At 41.6% G+C, this 18,266-nt stretch overlaps 1 protein-coding gene and 1 pseudogene across 3 annotated transcripts in view; one reads left to right on the top strand and one right to left on the bottom strand.

Annotated features, from left to right (window-relative positions):
* The window catches only part of KLHL32 (kelch like family member 32), a 241,751-nt gene that overhangs the window by 162,178 nt on the left and 61,307 nt on the right, over positions 1–18,266 (top strand). The window contains exon 6 of one of the 3 annotated variants that reach the window (XM_066358848.1): positions 167–220. The exons of 1 other annotated variant lie outside the window; for it this stretch is intronic. In XM_066358848.1, coding sequence (XP_066214945.1) covers positions 167–220 — 54 coding nt within the window. Of the gene's footprint in view, positions 1–4; positions 221–18,266 lie in introns of all 3 variants that reach the window. One more of the 3 variants, XM_066358847.1, reaches the window with a different exon arrangement.
* On the bottom strand, positions 6,044–7,719 carry LOC136389487 (microfibrillar-associated protein 1 pseudogene; annotated as a pseudogene).

Here is an 18,266-nt window from a genome sequence, read left to right as displayed (position 1 = left end):
CCAGGAATTAAATAGCTTTAATTACTTGGATCTGTACAGACTTGCTGACCTCTTTAACCTCACTTTGTTGGAGAAGGCAGTGATCGATTTCTTAGTGAAACATCTCTCTGAACTCCTGAAGAGTCGCCCGGAAGACGTTCTAACACTTCCTTATTGTCTGCTTCAGGAGGTCCTGAAGAGCGACCGCCTGACCTCCCTGAGTGAAGAGCAGATCTGGCAGGTAAGGGTGCTCTGCATGGGACGGTGTGGGCATGGAGAGGGCACCAGATGATTAAAAATTAAAGGACTGAGGAACAGTGAGGATGGTTTTGTTGGCTTGGTCTTCATTGGACTGGAAGTCTTAGAAGTCATGCACCAGTTTGGAGGTCTCAGCCAGCTCAGCTTAACTCACGGAACCGCAGGTGAAAATTCCTCAGATCTCCCTGTGACTTCGCAAAACCCTAAGTCAAAGGTTTTTTTCTCCTGATAAAAATCTTTTCTTAAACTGATTAAGAGAAAAATGAATTGTCAAGTGCTACTTATGCATATTTATTAATAAAACCGATGGAATCAGAATAAATTCTCTGCTCTCCTGTGAACAATTCAGAAACATTTCATTGTTGCAGCAGCAGAGAGCAACTGAGACCTGACATGAAACGAAGCTCTGCTTGCACTGCAGTGGGAAAATCTCCCTCCTTAGTTCATTCTGCATTCATTGCTACTTTCCAAAACCCTGCCTTTTCGCCTGACATAGCATTCTTTTTGAATACCCTTTGTGTGTGTGTGTGGGGGGGGGCAGGAGGATGTTTTGTGTTTTTGAGTTGATTATTCAATTTACATGCTTTTCTGCTTATCCCCCCCCCAACTATCCTTGAACAATCCACTGGTGTCTTTGGGAAACTGTCAGAGCCCATCTTCCCCCTGCTCTTACACTGTCTATCTCACTCTCTGAAACACTGGCTAACCGTTCTGTCACTCCTAGGGTAGCATACCTTCAAAATTTCATGATCATTTGAAAAATCTTTATATACAGAATATAAAGGGAAATATGGGGCCTTCTGTTAGCTGATGAGGCAGTGAATTCCTGATATCTTATCAAATAACATTCAGAGAGTACTCTAATTCTGGCCAAAGCAGAGTCAGAGGTAGCTGTTAATCATCCAGTATCTAACTCTGCAGATTAGTACTTTTTTTTTTTTAGGTGAGAGGAGGGGAGATAGTGAGGCAGATTCCCACCTGCACTCTGACCAGGATCCACCTTACAGCCCCCATCTGGAGCCTAACCAAGCTATTTTTAGTGCCTGAGGTAGAGGCTCCACTGAGCCATCCTCGGCTCCCAGGGCCGATACACTCAAATCAATCTAGCCATGGCTGTGGGAGGGGAAGAGAGAGAGAGAGAAGGGGGAAGAGAAGCAAATGGTTACTTCTCCTGTGTGCCCTGACTGGGAATCGAACCTGGGACTTCCACACACTGGTCAACGCTCTACCATGAGTCAACTGGCCAGGCCAGATTAATACTTTTTCTGATGTCTCTCTCTCTTATTTCTTTCTTTGCATCACTATAATCAGCAACTTCTCTCTTCACTGTTGCTTCCACCAGTGAGGGTAATAAGAGGTGTGGTGTACTGAGAGTTTCCCAGACCCGGGCTCTTTGCAAACATATTGAGTTATCATCACGACAAGCCTGAAGGATGGCTGTTATTACCCCATCTACCAGATGAGCAACACGAAGCCTGAGTGCCCCGCTCAGGGTTGTGGAGCAGAGACAGCTTTCACACCCAAGTCTGCAGACACCTGCCTTCCATCTGCAGTATCCACACTGCCTTGATAAAGAAAAGATCAGGAAACAGAAACAAGCTATAGATTTATTTTTTTCCTTCTTAGGTATTAACTCATAATGCTTGTTCAGGCTGAGGTCAAAATATTGGTGAGGATGAGTTTTGGGTATGAGTTTTAATTATCTGTTGTTCTCCCTGTAAACACAAATCTTCAGAATTTTCTGGTCAATTAGAAGTGAGGAATTGTCAATTTTTTTTTATTTCCCAAAGGAAAAAGGACCGAGTTGGAATGAATTCTGCATTTAATTATTTCTAACTGAATTGAGATCTGAATCACCCATCCTTGTGGCTTCTGTCTGTTTTTGTGGCATGGGTGAAGGCACTGCCAGAGGCAGACATGGGAATGTGCAGAGGTCTAAGTGTCCAAAACATTCCGTACTGTCCACTAAGAGTTATAATTGCCTCTCTAACGGTTACTGATACTATAATGTAGAAATTTAAAAACTGCTTTCTGCTGCCGGCAACGTTTTTTTTATACCTGGTCCTCAAGAAAGAATTAAAAGACTCATAAATGGAGTCAATTTAGGCATTCAGTTAGGCAATAAGAAACTGTTTGCTTTATCTTAGTAAATAAGTAATTCCCTCATACTCAACCCAATAGAGAAAAATCAAATCATACCAGTTATATAGCCTCAAGTTTAGTTAAGTTCATCATTTTTACTGAGGTTATACTAGTAGTGCAATATACCATGGAAGAATCTAATATTCAGCCCAGGGTGAAGATTGGTATGCCAGAGGATTAGTGTCAGGGTGCTTTATAGAAGTGAAACTTGATGGACAGGCTGGAGACAGATCTACAGAATCTCATTAAATTGCTGAATTGTTCATTACAGAGCATTCTCACTGTAATAAAGTGCTCATTGACTTTGACAAATCCCCATCCCATGTCTTAGAGAAGAATAGTGAGGCACAGGGTGTAGGGGAGGAGGAAGGGAGCTGGCCCAAAGTCAGACAGGTAATAGAAAAGTAGAAGGACAGTAGTGCTCTTTGATTAATATGTGCAACCTGTAACTTATGGGAGACCCCAGGAAATACACACACACACACACTCACATTTATACATGTGGCTCTTCGACCATCTACTGATAATATTATCTGGGACATTTCCTTCATTTTGGTGAAAGTTCTAGATTTCATTCAGTAGACTGCATGCAGTCTGTCTTTGAAGATGTGTCATAAGAACCTTCAGCCTGACCAGGCGGTGGCGCAGTGGATAGAGCGTCAGACTGGGATGCGGAGGACCCAGGTTCGAGACCCCGAGATCACCAGCTTGAGCGCAGGCTCAACTGGTTTGAGCAAAGCTCACCAGCTTGGACCCAAGGTCGCTGGCTTGAGCAAGGGGTTACTCGGTCTGCTGAAGGCCCACGGTCAAGGCACATATGAGAAAGCAATCAATGAACAACTAAGGTGTCGTAATGAAAAACTAATGATTGATGCTTCTCATCTCTCTCCATTCCTGTCTGTCTGTCCGTCCCTATCTGTCCCTCTCTCTGACTCTCGCTCTGTCTCTGTAAAAAACAACAACAACAATAAAAAAACCCTTCAAATTATGCCCACTGAACAATCTTTTCTTTCTGCTGTTCCTTATTTGTTCTTTTCCTGATAAAATGTGCTACAGGCCAGGATAACCACTATGTGGATCTGGAAACCTGTGAAATCCCCCAGGGTTATGCTTTATATCTGCTCCTTTTTTTCCAAGTGACCTTTTCAAACTTTATTTTAGGTCTCTTCTCTCACAGAGGGCTGCTTCATCCCCCGTAGACAATTCTTTTCTCCCTTCCATCACCTGAAATGACTTGGCCTGTTCGTTAACTGCATTTTGTATTTGCAGGTAACATAAAGACTATCATATGCACACTTTAGTGTGTAAGGACATAGAAGTCCCCTCATAAAATTCTGTATAAAAAATCAGTTAAAGTCAGCTCAACAGTTTGGTCTTTTGTTTCAAGACCAGCAATTTCTCGGGTTCCAGACAGAAGGCCGGTGGTGATGAGGTTCAAGAAAGAGGAGGCTCAAAATGAGCAAATCAGCGGAAGAGGAAGCGGGGGCCTGAGGTCACTCACATTCATGACCTGGGGAATCCCGACCAGTTTTACTTTGTTAGGTTTAGAACTAACCTAGGACTTTATTTCAGTAGGACCCTTTTAAATTCCACATATAGTTTCAGACTACTGATCTGGGACCCCGCTATACAATTTAGAGTGGACTAGGGAAGCAATCCCATATCACTCCCATAGACTGGTCTGTTTCCATTTTCACAGGAAGTACTGGCTAATCCCAGCTTTCTTTTGGGGAAAGGAGCCTTTTCTACCCCAGATTCTCTTTTACCAGAAAGAGGGGGAGATTGCTTTACCTGGGAGTACAGTTTATACATTGCTCACAAAAATTAGGGGATCAGGGAACATGCAGATACTCCAGTACTTTCAGCCTTTTGTATAGTGCATTTTCACCAATGACAAAAAAGTTGGTTTTGCATCTCATTTGCATAATCAAACAACTTTCTTTGACATGTTTGCTTTTCTGATGTCCCTGTTTAATAAAAAAAAACACACAAATGCTTCTTATTTTAATTGTTACATATTCATTTTGAAATATCCCCTGATCTTTGTGAGCAGTGTAGAAAAAGCTGAGGATAATGTGAATCCCAGTATTCGCTAGCATAGGGACAGGTGTGGCTCTGTGTCCATCAGCACTCTGAGCACCTGCTGAATGCCAGAAACCATGCTGGGGTGTAAGGAACAGTACAAGTGTGCTAACTGCGTCTCCTTCTCTCACTCCTCACCCCAACGGGGACGGATCCTTATGATTTTTAAATCATTAATGCACCTCCCTGGATTGTTATTTTTTTCTCTGAAACAGCAGAAACAAGAACCATGTTTTTAAATGGGTACAGATAATTTGTGGAAATAAAAATTGAGTATTTCTTGAGTGCCTATTATGTGCAATGGTGTTAGACACCAGATCCTGGGATGAAAATCTTTATAATAATGTGTAATTATTGGGTTCGAGAGATTTAGTTTAGTTTTATCTCTGAATATGGGGAAGTTATATTTTCCTTTAAATTATTAATTTATTATTAACTGTTTTCTACTTTTAGTGAAAAGTATTTATCAGGACAGTCCATATATCAATGTTTTTCTTCCTTTTTAATCTTGAATTGAGGGCACTTCCTTTCTGTGTTTTGAGCCTTACTTTGCTCAGATTTAATGGATCAAATAATTTAGTGGTCACATCACTGATATCAAACAAGGTCAGACCTAAGCAGGGAGAATCTGCTTCAATCTAGTCATATCCCATTATCGAATGGCAGCAGGGACCAAGTCACACTAGTCTCTGATTATACATCCCAGAAGCAGAGGCTGTGCCTGTTGTGCTTGCGTTGAGCACTGCCATGTTTTCTCTTGCACTCTATAAATAATAAATAAAGACACAATAATGTAGATTTTTCATATTAAAATGTTTTGAATGGCTAACAAGACATACTATTTCTACATAAATCTGGATTTATTCTAGGAACATTGGTATACAAAATAAATTTGGCCTTTTAAAACTGCATTTTTTTCCTTGTATTTTTGTTGGAAATTTGCATCCATAAGTCATACTGTTAATAACATGTTTGTTTTTTATCTCTAGAGATGTAAGTCACCTATTGTTTAGAGAAGTCAACAACCTCAAAAGTAGTGGTGTTTTGATGAGCCCTTCTGGGCTTTTATCTACACCACAGGACCACTCCCATTATATTTTGATTTAATCTTGTTCCTCTAAAAAAGTTCCAGATGGTAAAGCCAAACAAAACGCTACAATTTCGTAAGATTTGTAAAGTAGAGGACACTAGTAATATACTCAGCTTTTTACTTTTATCTTTTGGATGATACATTGATCCTCGTACACCTCCGGCCAGAGAGAAAGAAGTAAGGACTTCAAACAGTACTACATGTCCAATAATACTATACTAATACTTCATATTTGAATATCATACCACAGTTTTGAAGTTTTTTTTTTTTAGTTTTTTTTTTAAACAGGTTTTTTGAGTGAAGATTTCTATACGGTAATGTACTGTACACTTACATGCTCGTGTTTCTGACCCAAGCTAAGGGGCTGGAAAAAGAAACTTTGAATAGTCCCAAGTGAATTTGGGAACCTAGAGCAATGATGAAACCTAAGATTTCTCAGAAATAGTTTTAAGTGAAGATAGTCTACCTGGAAGTTGACATCGATGTCTCTGCCTCTCCCTTCCTCTCTCTAGTATCAATTAATAACAACAACAAAATAGGACGAATATTCTCTCAATTACCTAGATTCAAAGTGCTTTTCTGTGGGTTTATCAGCATGAGTCCCAACCTCACAAAGCACCTTCCAAAATTGGGTTCCCCAAGTGTTACAGTGGGCAGTCCAATAGACAGGATACATGGGTCATGTGAACAAAAAAATCAAGGGCTAGCCACTGAGACATCCCCTTGTGTCCCACAACTGGAAGAATTAGTAGTTGAACTTTAAGTCGTTTTCCGCTTCTTGGCAGATGGCCATTCAAATACATCTCGTACCCCAGCTGCCTTTTGTTTAAAGAACTTCGTGTTCTGGGCACTCTCTTGACCCCGTGCTGAGTCAAAGGAGGTGGTGTCCTGATCCACAAGGTGGGTGTATTTGGTACGACCAGAGCGCCCAAAGTTCTTGACCTGCATGACTTTGGGAAGAATGGTTTTGTTGAAATGATCCTCCAGGGTAGGTGCACTGAAATCTCTCTTGTATACTTCTTCATCCTCACCCATGAAGAAGGCACCCCGGTGATAATACTTCTGTAAGAACTTGTAATTGCCTTTAACCACTTTGTTGGTAATAACTTTGCCATTCGCCCGAAGCTCAGCTCGCCTCTCTTCCTCAGTTAGGTTTCGCATACGTTCGATTTCTGCCTTCTCCTTCTCAAGCGCTTCTCTATCTTCTCTGTCCCTCTTGATTCTCTTTAGCTCCCGGACTTTCCATGCCTCATACTCCTCCTCATCATTTTCATCATCAGTGTTCAGTGCATCCAGTGCAGCCAGGATCGCCTGTTTTCCTCCAGCTCTTTCTTGATCTCCTCTTCTACAGTCTGGAGTGTGGACTTGCGCCTCTCCTCAGCCATGCGTTTGCCTCCTGCTCCAGCTCCTTCTGTTTCAGTGCTTCAGCTTCACGTTCTTGAACTGTTACTCGATCCTTCTTTCGAATGAAGACTGGCTTAAGACGAGGCTCCATCTCACCTTCACTGTCTGTGTACTCTTCATACTCAGACTCTGATTCTGATTCCTCCTCAGACCTCCTTCATCTTCCACGTCCATGACTTCCATCTCTTCATTTTTTCTCTCCTGTGCTCGCTGATGCATCCTGCCACGCCGCCGCTCTATTTCCTCATCATCAATTTCTTCCTCTTCTTCTTCACTGCTGTCCTCTTGTTCCACGCGCCAAGCATTTCCTTCTCCTTCTGAGTCATTTTCTCCTACCACTTCAGGTTCCACTATTTTCCGATGTCGAGCCAATCTCTCTTCCACATCTTCACTAATACAGTTCTGCAAACGCCGGAGCTGAGGGTCGCTAGATGAATCCTCCTCCTGTTCCTCAGGTTCTGCTTCTTGTTCTTTGGCTTTCTTAATGAACTGAAATTCTTCATCCTCCTCATCTGAGGACTCCATAGGAGCATAGTCTGGCCTCTTTCCAGATACGTAACGTTTTACCTTCATTTTTTCCATCGAAATCTCACCTTTCTCATTGCGAACAGGGACGGCGCCAGCCGTGGACTGAATGGGCAGTTGTTTCATGAGTGCGCTTGGGACCGACATGTTCATGGCCGCAGCGGTACTCCCAAAACTTCACTGGTTCCAAATAGTAAACAGCTACCACGTCGAAGAACAGAAAATCCTCTTGTGGTCCTAGAAATACTAGACGCTGCAGCGCGACTGACGGAAACACCACTCTGAAGTTTTTTTTTAAAGATTTTATTTATTCATTTTTAGAGAGGAGAGAGAGAATGAGAGAGAGAGAGAGAGAGAGAAAGAGAGAAGGGAGGGAGGAGCTGGAAGCATCAACTCCCATATGTGCCTTGACCAGACAAACCCAGGGTTTTGAACTGGCAACCTCAATGTTCCAGGTCAATGCTTTATTCACTGTGCCACCATAGGTCAGACACCACAGTTTTGAGAATGCTTCTGCATTCATCATTGCTTTACTTTACTGTGGTACAAATGGGGAAACTGAGGTAACAAAATTAGAAATCAGATTCATGTCTTCTAAGTTTGGGGCTGTTTCTACTTTGGTCCACAGCTTCTAAATTCATAATAGAAGCTGAAAAATACTGGGGAGCGATGGATACAGAGGTGAGTCAAATTAATCCTGGACTTTAAAAGAAATCAGGAAGGGCTCGGCCATTTCTCTTCTTGGGTGTAGTGCCCACAGTTTAAGAGGATTGAATGGCTCACTCTGCCTGCTTCCATGGCTTTGTCATGTTGCTAATGCTAACTCTGTGCTTTGTGACACAAGTTTCTTTCATGCTTTCATTCATGTAAGATAGTTATTGAGTACCCACTCTGTCTGATCATGTGCTATTGAGTGCTACTGCCACCTGCTATGTGATGGGTTCCGTACGGCGGTAGTGAACAGGACTCATAGGGCCCTGCTTACATGCATCCTGGAGTCTGATGTGGAGCTTTCCACAGCTAATCTTCCTCGTCATGCCTGATTCTTTCCCAGTGGGGTCTGACCTGTGCCAAACAGTTTAATGATTTCTTTGCTAACTTTGAACACGTGGAGACAATATTGGTACACTGGAAAATGAAATGCTTTTTTTTTTTTTTTGTACATTTCAACAGAACCCAGTGTCCCTTTGCCTTCTCTTCGGTGCTTTATTCATTGCTAACTCTTGTTCATTGTACATACACTCAAACAGGTTTACAAACCACTGTCAACCCATGTGGTACAGCTCAAGTCTCAGACAAACCAGACTGTGAGTGACCATGAGACCTAACTGGGGGTGGCATAGGGAATAGAGCCTCAAACTGGAACACCAAGGATACCAGTTTAAAATCTCGGATCACCACTCAATCCCAAGGCTGCCGACTTGAGTCCAGGGTTGCTGGCTCAAGTACAGGGTTGCCAGCTCAAGTATGGGGTCACTGGCTCAAGTACAGTATTGCTGACATGATCTCAGGGTCACCGGCTTGAGTGCACGGTTGCTGGCTTGAGCCCAGGGTCGCCAGTTGGATCCCTTTTCGAAACATGTGTGAGAAGCAATCAGTGCACAACTAAGTGGAGCAATGAGTTAATGCTTCTGTCTCTCTCTTGCCTTTATCCCCTCCCATCTCTCTCTCTCTCTCAAAAAAAAAAAAAAAATACACCTTTTATGAGTAGTGTTCTCATTTTTTAACACTTGAACCTTGGTAACTGGACATGAAATATATTGTGACTTCACAATACTTATCCCCAAACAAAATTGTAATTTTTTCATCATATTCCTGTTGTTCCTCAGTTAAGTTTTATGTGTGCATGTGTAATTACTGTCTTTTTCAGATAGGCACTTTTTGGGCATCTTCATGATGTCTTATTTTATTTTTTTTTACCATTCCTTAAAGTAATTAAATGTATGCTGGTTCTCAATGTTCTTCCTGAAAGTTCTGGTAGCTCCTCCCAGCTACATTCAGTTTTTTCCTACAAATATGGTGAGGATATCTCCACTCCCTTCATAGATGAAGAGAATAAACAGAGGCTCCTCCCACATCCCCAATAGTGCTGTGCCCTCTGAGGGACTCCAGCTGGACACGGAGCAACGCTGCTATCTCAGGGCTTGGTGCCTGAGTGTATATTTAGTCATTTGTCCTGATTTATATGCAGCTAATTTTTCTGTGCAAACTCATCCCTGAGGATCTTGACTAGTGTGGCCTTGCTGTTGTTTGTCTGGGCTGTGTGCCTTTGTGAGACACGTAACGTTCATTTCAGAGGGGCTCTGCTCCAGCTAATCCTCAAGTCTCCCCAGCACTAGGGCTGTGTGTTGTCAAGTAGCTGTGAGGGGCAGTGATTATCAGAAATTACAGGAGACCTAACTTGTATTCATGGGTTGCTGTTCCCATGAGTTAATAATTTTTTTCTTTTTTTTTTAAATGAGCATGATAGAATAACAAGGTGATTTATGAGATATGACATATTTATGTTCTCTGCTTCTCATTCTCATTGCGATTCATGTTGTTTCCAGACTGATATTTTGTTGTTGCTACTGTGAGAAGGAAAAAAAGATGACTGGAGAATATTACTGATGTGTTGGTGGCCTGCAGTAATATTGCTGCTACCTGGATTATCAGAGATCTCAAAAGAAAGCCCAACCAGACAGCTCACAAAAATTATGGGATATTTTAAAATGAATATGAAGTGATACAATATCCCCTAATTTTTGTGAGCCATATATAAGCTGTGTACAGGAGGTAAAAGCCCCAGGGTTAGGCACAGAAGTTCATCAATCATGATAATAACAATAATTCTTTATGATCTTAGCGAGCTGTATATTTTTTAAAGTGTTTTTACACATATAATTTTATTGGAGTCTCTTACCAGCCTTTAAAGTTCATAAGGCAAGCGTCACCAAAATTTTAACAAGTGAGGACACTTCAGCTCACAAGTGAAGTGATTCACTCACTTCACAGTATAGGTTTTAGTGCAGGTTTCATGGTATCCTCTTGAAAAACACCAAATCTCTAAGAAAACAGCCTCAAAGTATCTGATATATGTTGTCATAAGTCAGAGGTTACAATAATCTATAATGAGTGAGCCAGCAGTATAAATTTCTTAATATGTTACCAGTTTTTATTTTCACATGTTGTGCAGCTTTGTGGAAAATTGCAAAAATGGCTCCAGTAAAAATAATACCAGAAAGTGTTACTGAGGGTTGTTCTTTATCAGAGCCCAGAAATTTGATGTTTTCGCTGTTTTGATAAGGAAAATGGATAGAGAATTCTGATAGAGGCAGAGAACAGCTTCATTCCTTTAAGGTACAATAGGATGATGTATAAATCCGGAAGAGAAGGTCTGTAACAGAGGATCATTTTAAAATCTGATCAAGAGATTTAAATCATTGTGAACCTGGTGCACCATTATTTTTTGCTGTGCTATATAGACCACGTGGTGGAAAGTCTGCAGATGTTGTTAGAGATTGGATGGAACAAATGGAAATGATTAATCATTATATCTTTATTTTGTACCCAGTATATTGAAAGTCTAGAAATTTATACAGCAGAAATTGATAGTTGGGCCCTGACCGGGTAGCACAGTTAGTTAGAGGGTCGTCCCAATACTCGAAGGTTTCAGATTTGATCCCCAGTCAGGACACATACAGGAATCAACCAATGAAAAAAAAAAAAAAAAGAATCAACCAATGGATAAGTGAAACAACAAACCAATATTTCTCTCTCTCTTCCCCTCTCCCTCCCTCTCTCCCTAAAATCTATAAAATAAAAATGTAAAACAGTAATACAAGTGAAAAAAACATGGAGAGTTGGGTCATGGCCTAGTACGGGGTTTACTAGAAAGGTAGCATTGACATAAAAACCAGCCAGACCTATAGAGAATTTTTGTAAGAGTTTATCTGAGCCAAACTGCTAATAATGCTAAAAAGCAAGATGTGAACAGCTCTGGAGAATGAAAGTTTTGCAGGGGTCCCCAAACTTTTTACACAGGGGGCCAGTTCACTGTCCCTCAGACCGTTGGAGGGCCGCCACATACAGAGCTCCTCTCACCACCAATGAAAGAGGTGCCCCTTCCGGAATTGCAGAGGGGGGCCAGATAAATGGCCTCAGGGGGCCGCATGCAGCCCACGGGCTGGCCGCAGTTTGGGGACGCCTGTTTACAGTTTCTACATACATTTGGGAATAAGAAGGGGACACAAGGAAGATTACCTGAAGGTGGGAGAAAACAGGCACAGGATAGATGTGAGCAAGATGATGTGCTCCCATGAAGGTGGCTGTAAGGGGTCTGAAAAACAGGTATTTATTTCTTTTCTTTTTCTAATTGAATTTATTGGGGTGACATTGGTTAACAAAATTACACAGGTTTCAGGTGTTCAATTCTACAGCACATCTCTGTACATCATATTGTGTGCTTAAGACCCTGAAGTCTTCTGACCAGGTGGTGGCGCAGTAGATACAGCATCAGACTGGGATGCAGAAACCCAGGTTCGAGACCCCGAGGTCACCAGCTTGAGCACAGGCTCAACTGGTTTGAGCAAAGCTCACCAGCTTGGACCCAAGGTCGCTGGCTCGAGCAAGGGGTTACTCGGTCTGCTGTAGCCCCACGGTCAAGGCACATATGAGAAGGCAATCAATGAACAACTAAGTGCCACAACGAAAAACTGATGATTGATACTTCTCATCTCTCTGCATTCCTGTCTGTCTGTCCCTATCTATCCCTTTCTCTCTGACTCTCGCTCTGTCTCTGTAAAAAAAAAAAGAAAAGACCCTGAAGTCAAGCCTCCATCCATCACCATTTATCCCCCTTGTGCCCTCCTCCTCTCCACCCGTCGTCCCTTAGCAATCACCACACTGCTGTCTGTGTCCACGAGTTTTCTCTCTCTCTCTCTGTTTTGTCCTTTTTTGCTCAACCCTTCTACCTCCCTATCAGAGATAGCTATCACAGATGGTTTTACATTGTTCTCCTTTGTCTATAAGAAGTATAATAAGTCAATTTCCATAAGTGGCACAGATCTTATGCTTCAAAGACAGAAGCTAAAAAGAGCCCTGTCAGCTGGAGGCTTTGCATGTTTTTTTGTGTGTGTGTCCTTGTTGATGAGAAATACCCACACACCACCTCCTCTGGCCACACAAGGAAATCAGGTAATTGAAGGAGTGATGGACGGTGCGCTGAAGTTTAGACGTTTTAGGAGGACCTATCTTCTTAACGCTTTAAACAAGGAAGCATAATGTAATTAATTTTGATTAATTTATTTGCTCTTAATATAACTTTTAATTTGTAATTCTATGTGAATTACAATGTAATTTGGCATTAATTATACAAAATTGACTATAAGTCAGCCAATCACAATAAGAAATTACTCACCACTGAAAGTAAACCTAAAACTCTCCATTCAGAAAGGCAATGCTCATTTAAGAGGCAAATATTTAGGCATCTCTTTCTTTGGCTGTGAGAATGGCATTGAACTTGCTGAGGACTATAAGTCATTTTTTATTCTGCCTATTGCTGGGACCGTATATGCATGAATATATAGATATGTATATAGATAGATAGATAGATAGATAGATACACATATCTATATTTCACTCTTTGGAATGAAGTTAAAAAAAAAGGTAAATAATAAAGTAAATAAAGGGGTGACTTACCAGGTTTGCCAGGTCCTCTGAAGAATCTTTCTTTCTCTTCTTATCTCATATAAAATGTAGGCTATGTAGAGCGGCTGCGTAGTCTTTAGAATGGTTAATTCCACACCTCTTGGATTCTAGGTGTTAGAAGAGGCACTTGCCATGGGATGGCCTGTTTTTCCCTCCTGTGCTCTGAACCAGCTAGAAAATCCTGTTTTAATTCCCTTGTCAGTATCCCAAAGCCACTTCTATTTGACCAGTACATGAACTGCCTTCTGGACAGAAGGCGTCTGTGCCTTGAAAGCCTAGTACTGCCCTGGGAGAACTAACGCCCAGAAGATAATGGGGCAGGTGTTGCTGGTAAATCTTGCCAGAGGAAGTCAAGCGCCCGCTGAAGATTATGGGCACTTGAGAAAGTGGCAGGAGAACAGGGATGGATTTGGAAAATACTTGTGTTTGAAGCATTTGCCAGACATCTTCCTTTGAGAGCTGTCTCCTGAAAAACAAAGTGAAAACTTTGAGATGCTGCAGAATGTTATGACAGAGTAGGCAATATCCTGCTTGAAGTATATTTACATGTAGTTCAAACTATGGGAATTTTGTACATTCATGGTGAGCAATTAACCCATAAAATGAGGTCCAGTTATAAAGGAATACATTTTGCTAAACAGTGCATGGAAAATTTCAGGCTGTTTTTAATACCTTTCATTTATTTTTTTAACTTTGTTATAGACCTCTATCTCACTATTCCAACACACAATCTAGCAAATAAAATGGCCAAAGTTTTATGTAAACGTTCTGACTAGAGAGGTTAAAAACTATCCTGAATCCTGAGCCAACAGCCACCCTGTCCCTTATCTCTCATAGACATGCAGGTAGGGTTACAACATACATACTTGCAGATACACACACACACACACACACACACACACACACACACACACACACACATGCATTATTAGTCTGCAGCTAAAAGTGTTTCTTTATTTTGCGGCACTGACTGGATCATAATACTCTCACGATTGGCTGGTTGATCTCAGGATTAAAGGAGAAAATAGAAGAAGTTCATTTTGCCACTGAAGTGTATATCCCACTCATCACTAAATTTTTTAAGAATGTTAATGTCTGTGATTTGTGGACAATAGCTGCTATATGAATACAGCTTTATATTGTTTCAATTTTCTCTCTTTTTATGATACATTTAGCCTGGCCTATGACAGGATTTTTTATTTCTTTTCCCAAATAGTCTTTCTGATATATCAACCTTACAGTTGCTGGGTTCCAGCACTTTTAGTACCCTTGTGGTTCCCAGTATAGCCTCCATGTCTCCACTGACAACAGCTCTATTTGATCCATGCCCTGTGGACCTGAGTTCTTTTGAGCTCTTAATGTGGTGTTCTTTGAGGATCTGGGGCAGAAGAACTCGTCCTGAAATAAACACAGCCGGGAGGTTGAGAGAAAACAGTTCCAGGGAATTTCTGCCTGGGTTTTATCTTCTCATCATTTAGAATGCCAGCGGAATAAATGGGTCTGTTAATCAAACGGCACTGAGAGGTTAGGTCATTGGAAGCCTTTTTAGTCATTTGGTGCTTTTCAAGAGTGAATTTGTTAGAATTATGCTGAATACCCACTTAAAGCCTCAACTGATAACCCTACCTGTGTTTTATAACTCTGCACTGTCAGAACTCATAATAAGTCAAACATTCTTTCAGTGGTGCTCATAAGGGAGGAAAAAAAAACCCCACAAATTTAAGAGTAATTTCAGATTGTAAATGAAAAGGAGAGGCACGACTGTTCATTTGCACCAATCATGCCTTCCTTTCATCTGCTCTGATTAGGCCTGGTGCGGTTTCATCAGACCCCTCCATCACTGAGCTGTCACTCCAGCCGTCTGTTGATTGAAAACAATCAAGGCTCTGAAGGCACAATTATTCTGACCCTTTAACTAGAGGCTGCTGTGATAATGAAAGGTTGATTATGATAGTTTGTGCCTCTTTCAGTTTGCCAAGAAGGTTAATTTGGGCATCAGACGGATGTTTAATGGGCGCTTGCTGGCTACACTGAGGTAAATGAGAACGTGCAGTCTTGGATATTGCACGGATATAGTTTGGCTGTCAATCATTGTCATTTGGAGTTTGTGCCTCACACTCCGGAAATCACATTTTATTTTTTCCTTGGGATTTAATTTTTTCTGTGCCCTGAGGAAGTTCTTTCACTCGGTGACCTTCACAGCAGCTTTCTCTGCCTTTTTTTTTTTCTTCCTTTTTTTCAAATGGAGCTCAAAGGCACAACACATCTAGAAGAGCATTTTTCTTTCATTTTCACTTAAAAATGGAAACTTTTAAAATCCATCCTTATCACTGCCTTCCAATAGAGCAAATGTTTCCCTTCCGACGGTGCAGCGGGAAGTAGAGCCAACAACTCGGGCGCTCTGGCCAGTTTGCTGATGCCGCTGCTCACACAGCCGCTCAGCACTGCTTCTCACACTGAGCAGCAAACGTGGGAAATTCCAAATGGGCACAGGCATAGAATCGGAGGCTCCATTCCCCTTCCATTTCTCTCACTAGCGCGTCTCACAACAGCTTTTTGCATTCCTGTTTCCAAGTGTAGCACCCTACCCTTTTTCCTTCCTTCTTAGGGAACATGGGTAGGGCTTGAAGCAAGGAGACAGATGATTTGTCTGGGAAGGTTATTAAAAGTTGCAGATTTCAATTTGTATAAATCCAGCATATAATCTTCCTGCTATTTGAAGCCCAAGGTAGAAAAGATGAAGGCACCTAATAATGCTGGTGTTTACAATCCTCTTTTATGCATACCCTTTAAGAAAAGGAAAAAATAGAGGAAAATAAAAATAAAAGAGAACCTTTATTTCTGTCTCCAAGCTGTGCAGCGTGGTCTCACAGATTAGGCACCTGCGAGCTGGAACCATTGTTCCGCTTTTTCATTTGTCTTGTCTTCATTTTCTTTTCTCCCAACAAGCACTCAGCAGCGTATTTCCACCTAGCCTTGGACATTCTTTTCTCACATGGCAATTGTAATACAATTAAGTCTATAGACGTTAAAGTGACAGCATCATAATGAAAATAATTTTACATCAAGTGCTCTATTTTCACATTTTTATTTCTTTTTTTTTAAAACCTATTTGTTTTTGAATGCTAAAGAGCGGCAGTAGGCAGTAATTCAGTCCCACCTGAAGAGGCTCCAAAAATGAATTAAGTAATTGAATCCAGTTACTGTTTTTATGCAGCCTTATATAAGTGCTGTTTTAAATGTTTATTTAAATAGAAATGAGAATAGGATTGTGCAGATATATAGGGTCTCACTAGACTTCACTATACTAAACCACGGGTGTTTATTTTTGTTTAGCTGTATGAACAGCATGGATAAAATAGCCCTCAGGGATGCTTAGTAAAATCATTGATTAGTTATGTCTTGTTCTGGTTAAGTAATGAGGAGTAAAAAAGGTAATTAGGAGAGAAATGTATCCATCAACTCAATCAATAGTTTTTTGGTATTTAGATAGTAGTGTGAGTTTTAATTTTAATAGTAACACGTGTTATCTGTGACAACGAGTAATTTAATTTTATAGATTTACTATGTATGCAAATTAATGGGACTCAAGCAAGAACTGTCTCTTCTTAATAAAGGCAGTATAACTCATTATTTCAAATTGTTTCTGGGATAAGCCTGACTAGATTCCCACCTTCCTCCAATTTCTTGTTCCCTGTATATCTAACTGTGGAAAACTAACAGAATGTGTCCAAGGTGACAGACATTTCTTACATCCTCCCAAACCATCGCCTCACGTCTGCGTCTCTGCTCCGCCCTGACCCGGAACCCCCAGGCCGCACCCCTCACAGTGCTTGCTGTCTGACCGCAGACGCCCCCGCAGAGCAGCTCACACTCCCTCGCGGGCCTGCGCTGGCATTTCTCTGCTCCCCCCTGACCCGGAGCCCCCAGGCCGCACCCCTCACAGTGCTTGCTGTCTGACCGCAGACGCCCCCGCAGAGCAGCTCACACTCCCTCGCGGGCCTGCGCTGGCATTTCTCTGCTCCCAGGGCGGCGGCTGCTCGTTGTACCGTGTTCTTTTCTTCTCAATCCTTCCATCCACCCTTTCAAAGTTCTCTCTGCTCTTCAAACACATTGTTCCTCCTAACCTTATAAAGATGTCCCAGATCTGTAATTTCTCCAGATTGTAGTCTTATAATTCCCATTTTTCTGACATTCAGCAAACACTTACGGGTTTCTTCCTGGGTGCGAGGCCGTGGGGCTGAAACCCAATCCTCTCAGGATAGCCCTTGGAATGGCTACTACCTTCTACTCCTTCCTTCATCCATTGCAGCCTCGTCTTTCCTCACGAGTCTTCTGAGATTGTCAAGCCACTGGCTGTCCTGCACTGGGCCCGTCTGTTCACATAGCCATCTTCTTCCTTACATCAACATTATAGCCACTTGCCCCACCCAAAAAAACAATGTGTAATTGTGCTGAAGAGTGTGTCGTCTTTGACATAAATATTATTTGTGTATTATAATCAAAAGTGTTGCAAGGTGTGAATAGAGGATAGGTTGTTTCCCAGTTATTTATACACTGACAAAATGAAGTCAGAGAATGTAGTGCCTTCTATTCAAACATCAGGAGCCAGGTTGAATTTCACAGTGACGATGGTGGGCATCACGTTTATGTGTGTTCTCTGCCCCTTACTGAGAATATAATCAAGCCCCAGCCTCCCAGCTCCGTCTCTTGATAGCAGAGTCTGGACCCTAAACCTGACAATGTTTAGTCATGTCCTTCAGTTAGCAAGGTCCCCACTCCAATTGTTGGATTCCGTAGCTATAAATCAATGTATAAAAGGACCTTTGAGGATTTTTTTTCTTTTTATTGAAGTGACTACCAACATCAGGTCCTTCAATGTGGCTTAGATATTTCCTGGACATCCAAATTAATTATATTATCCCTTGCACGAGAAGTTTGACTTTCTCTGTATCTGTGGCCTTGGGCAGCTGCTTGAGCCTATGAGGTCCTCTTGGTCACTAAAAGTTTCATTTCTGGTGGGACCCGCTATAGGTTCATTATTATTGAATCAGTTCATAAAGAATATCCAAGGGCTTGATGCCCTCAGGATGCTCCA

The sequence above is a fragment of the Saccopteryx leptura genome, chromosome 1 (assembly GCF_036850995.1).
Source record: "Saccopteryx leptura isolate mSacLep1 chromosome 1, mSacLep1_pri_phased_curated, whole genome shotgun sequence".
Lineage (NCBI taxonomy): Eukaryota > Metazoa > Chordata > Mammalia > Chiroptera > Emballonuridae > Saccopteryx > Saccopteryx leptura.
Note: the sequence above shows the minus strand (reverse complement) of the source record. Positions and strands in the feature narration are given on the sequence as shown.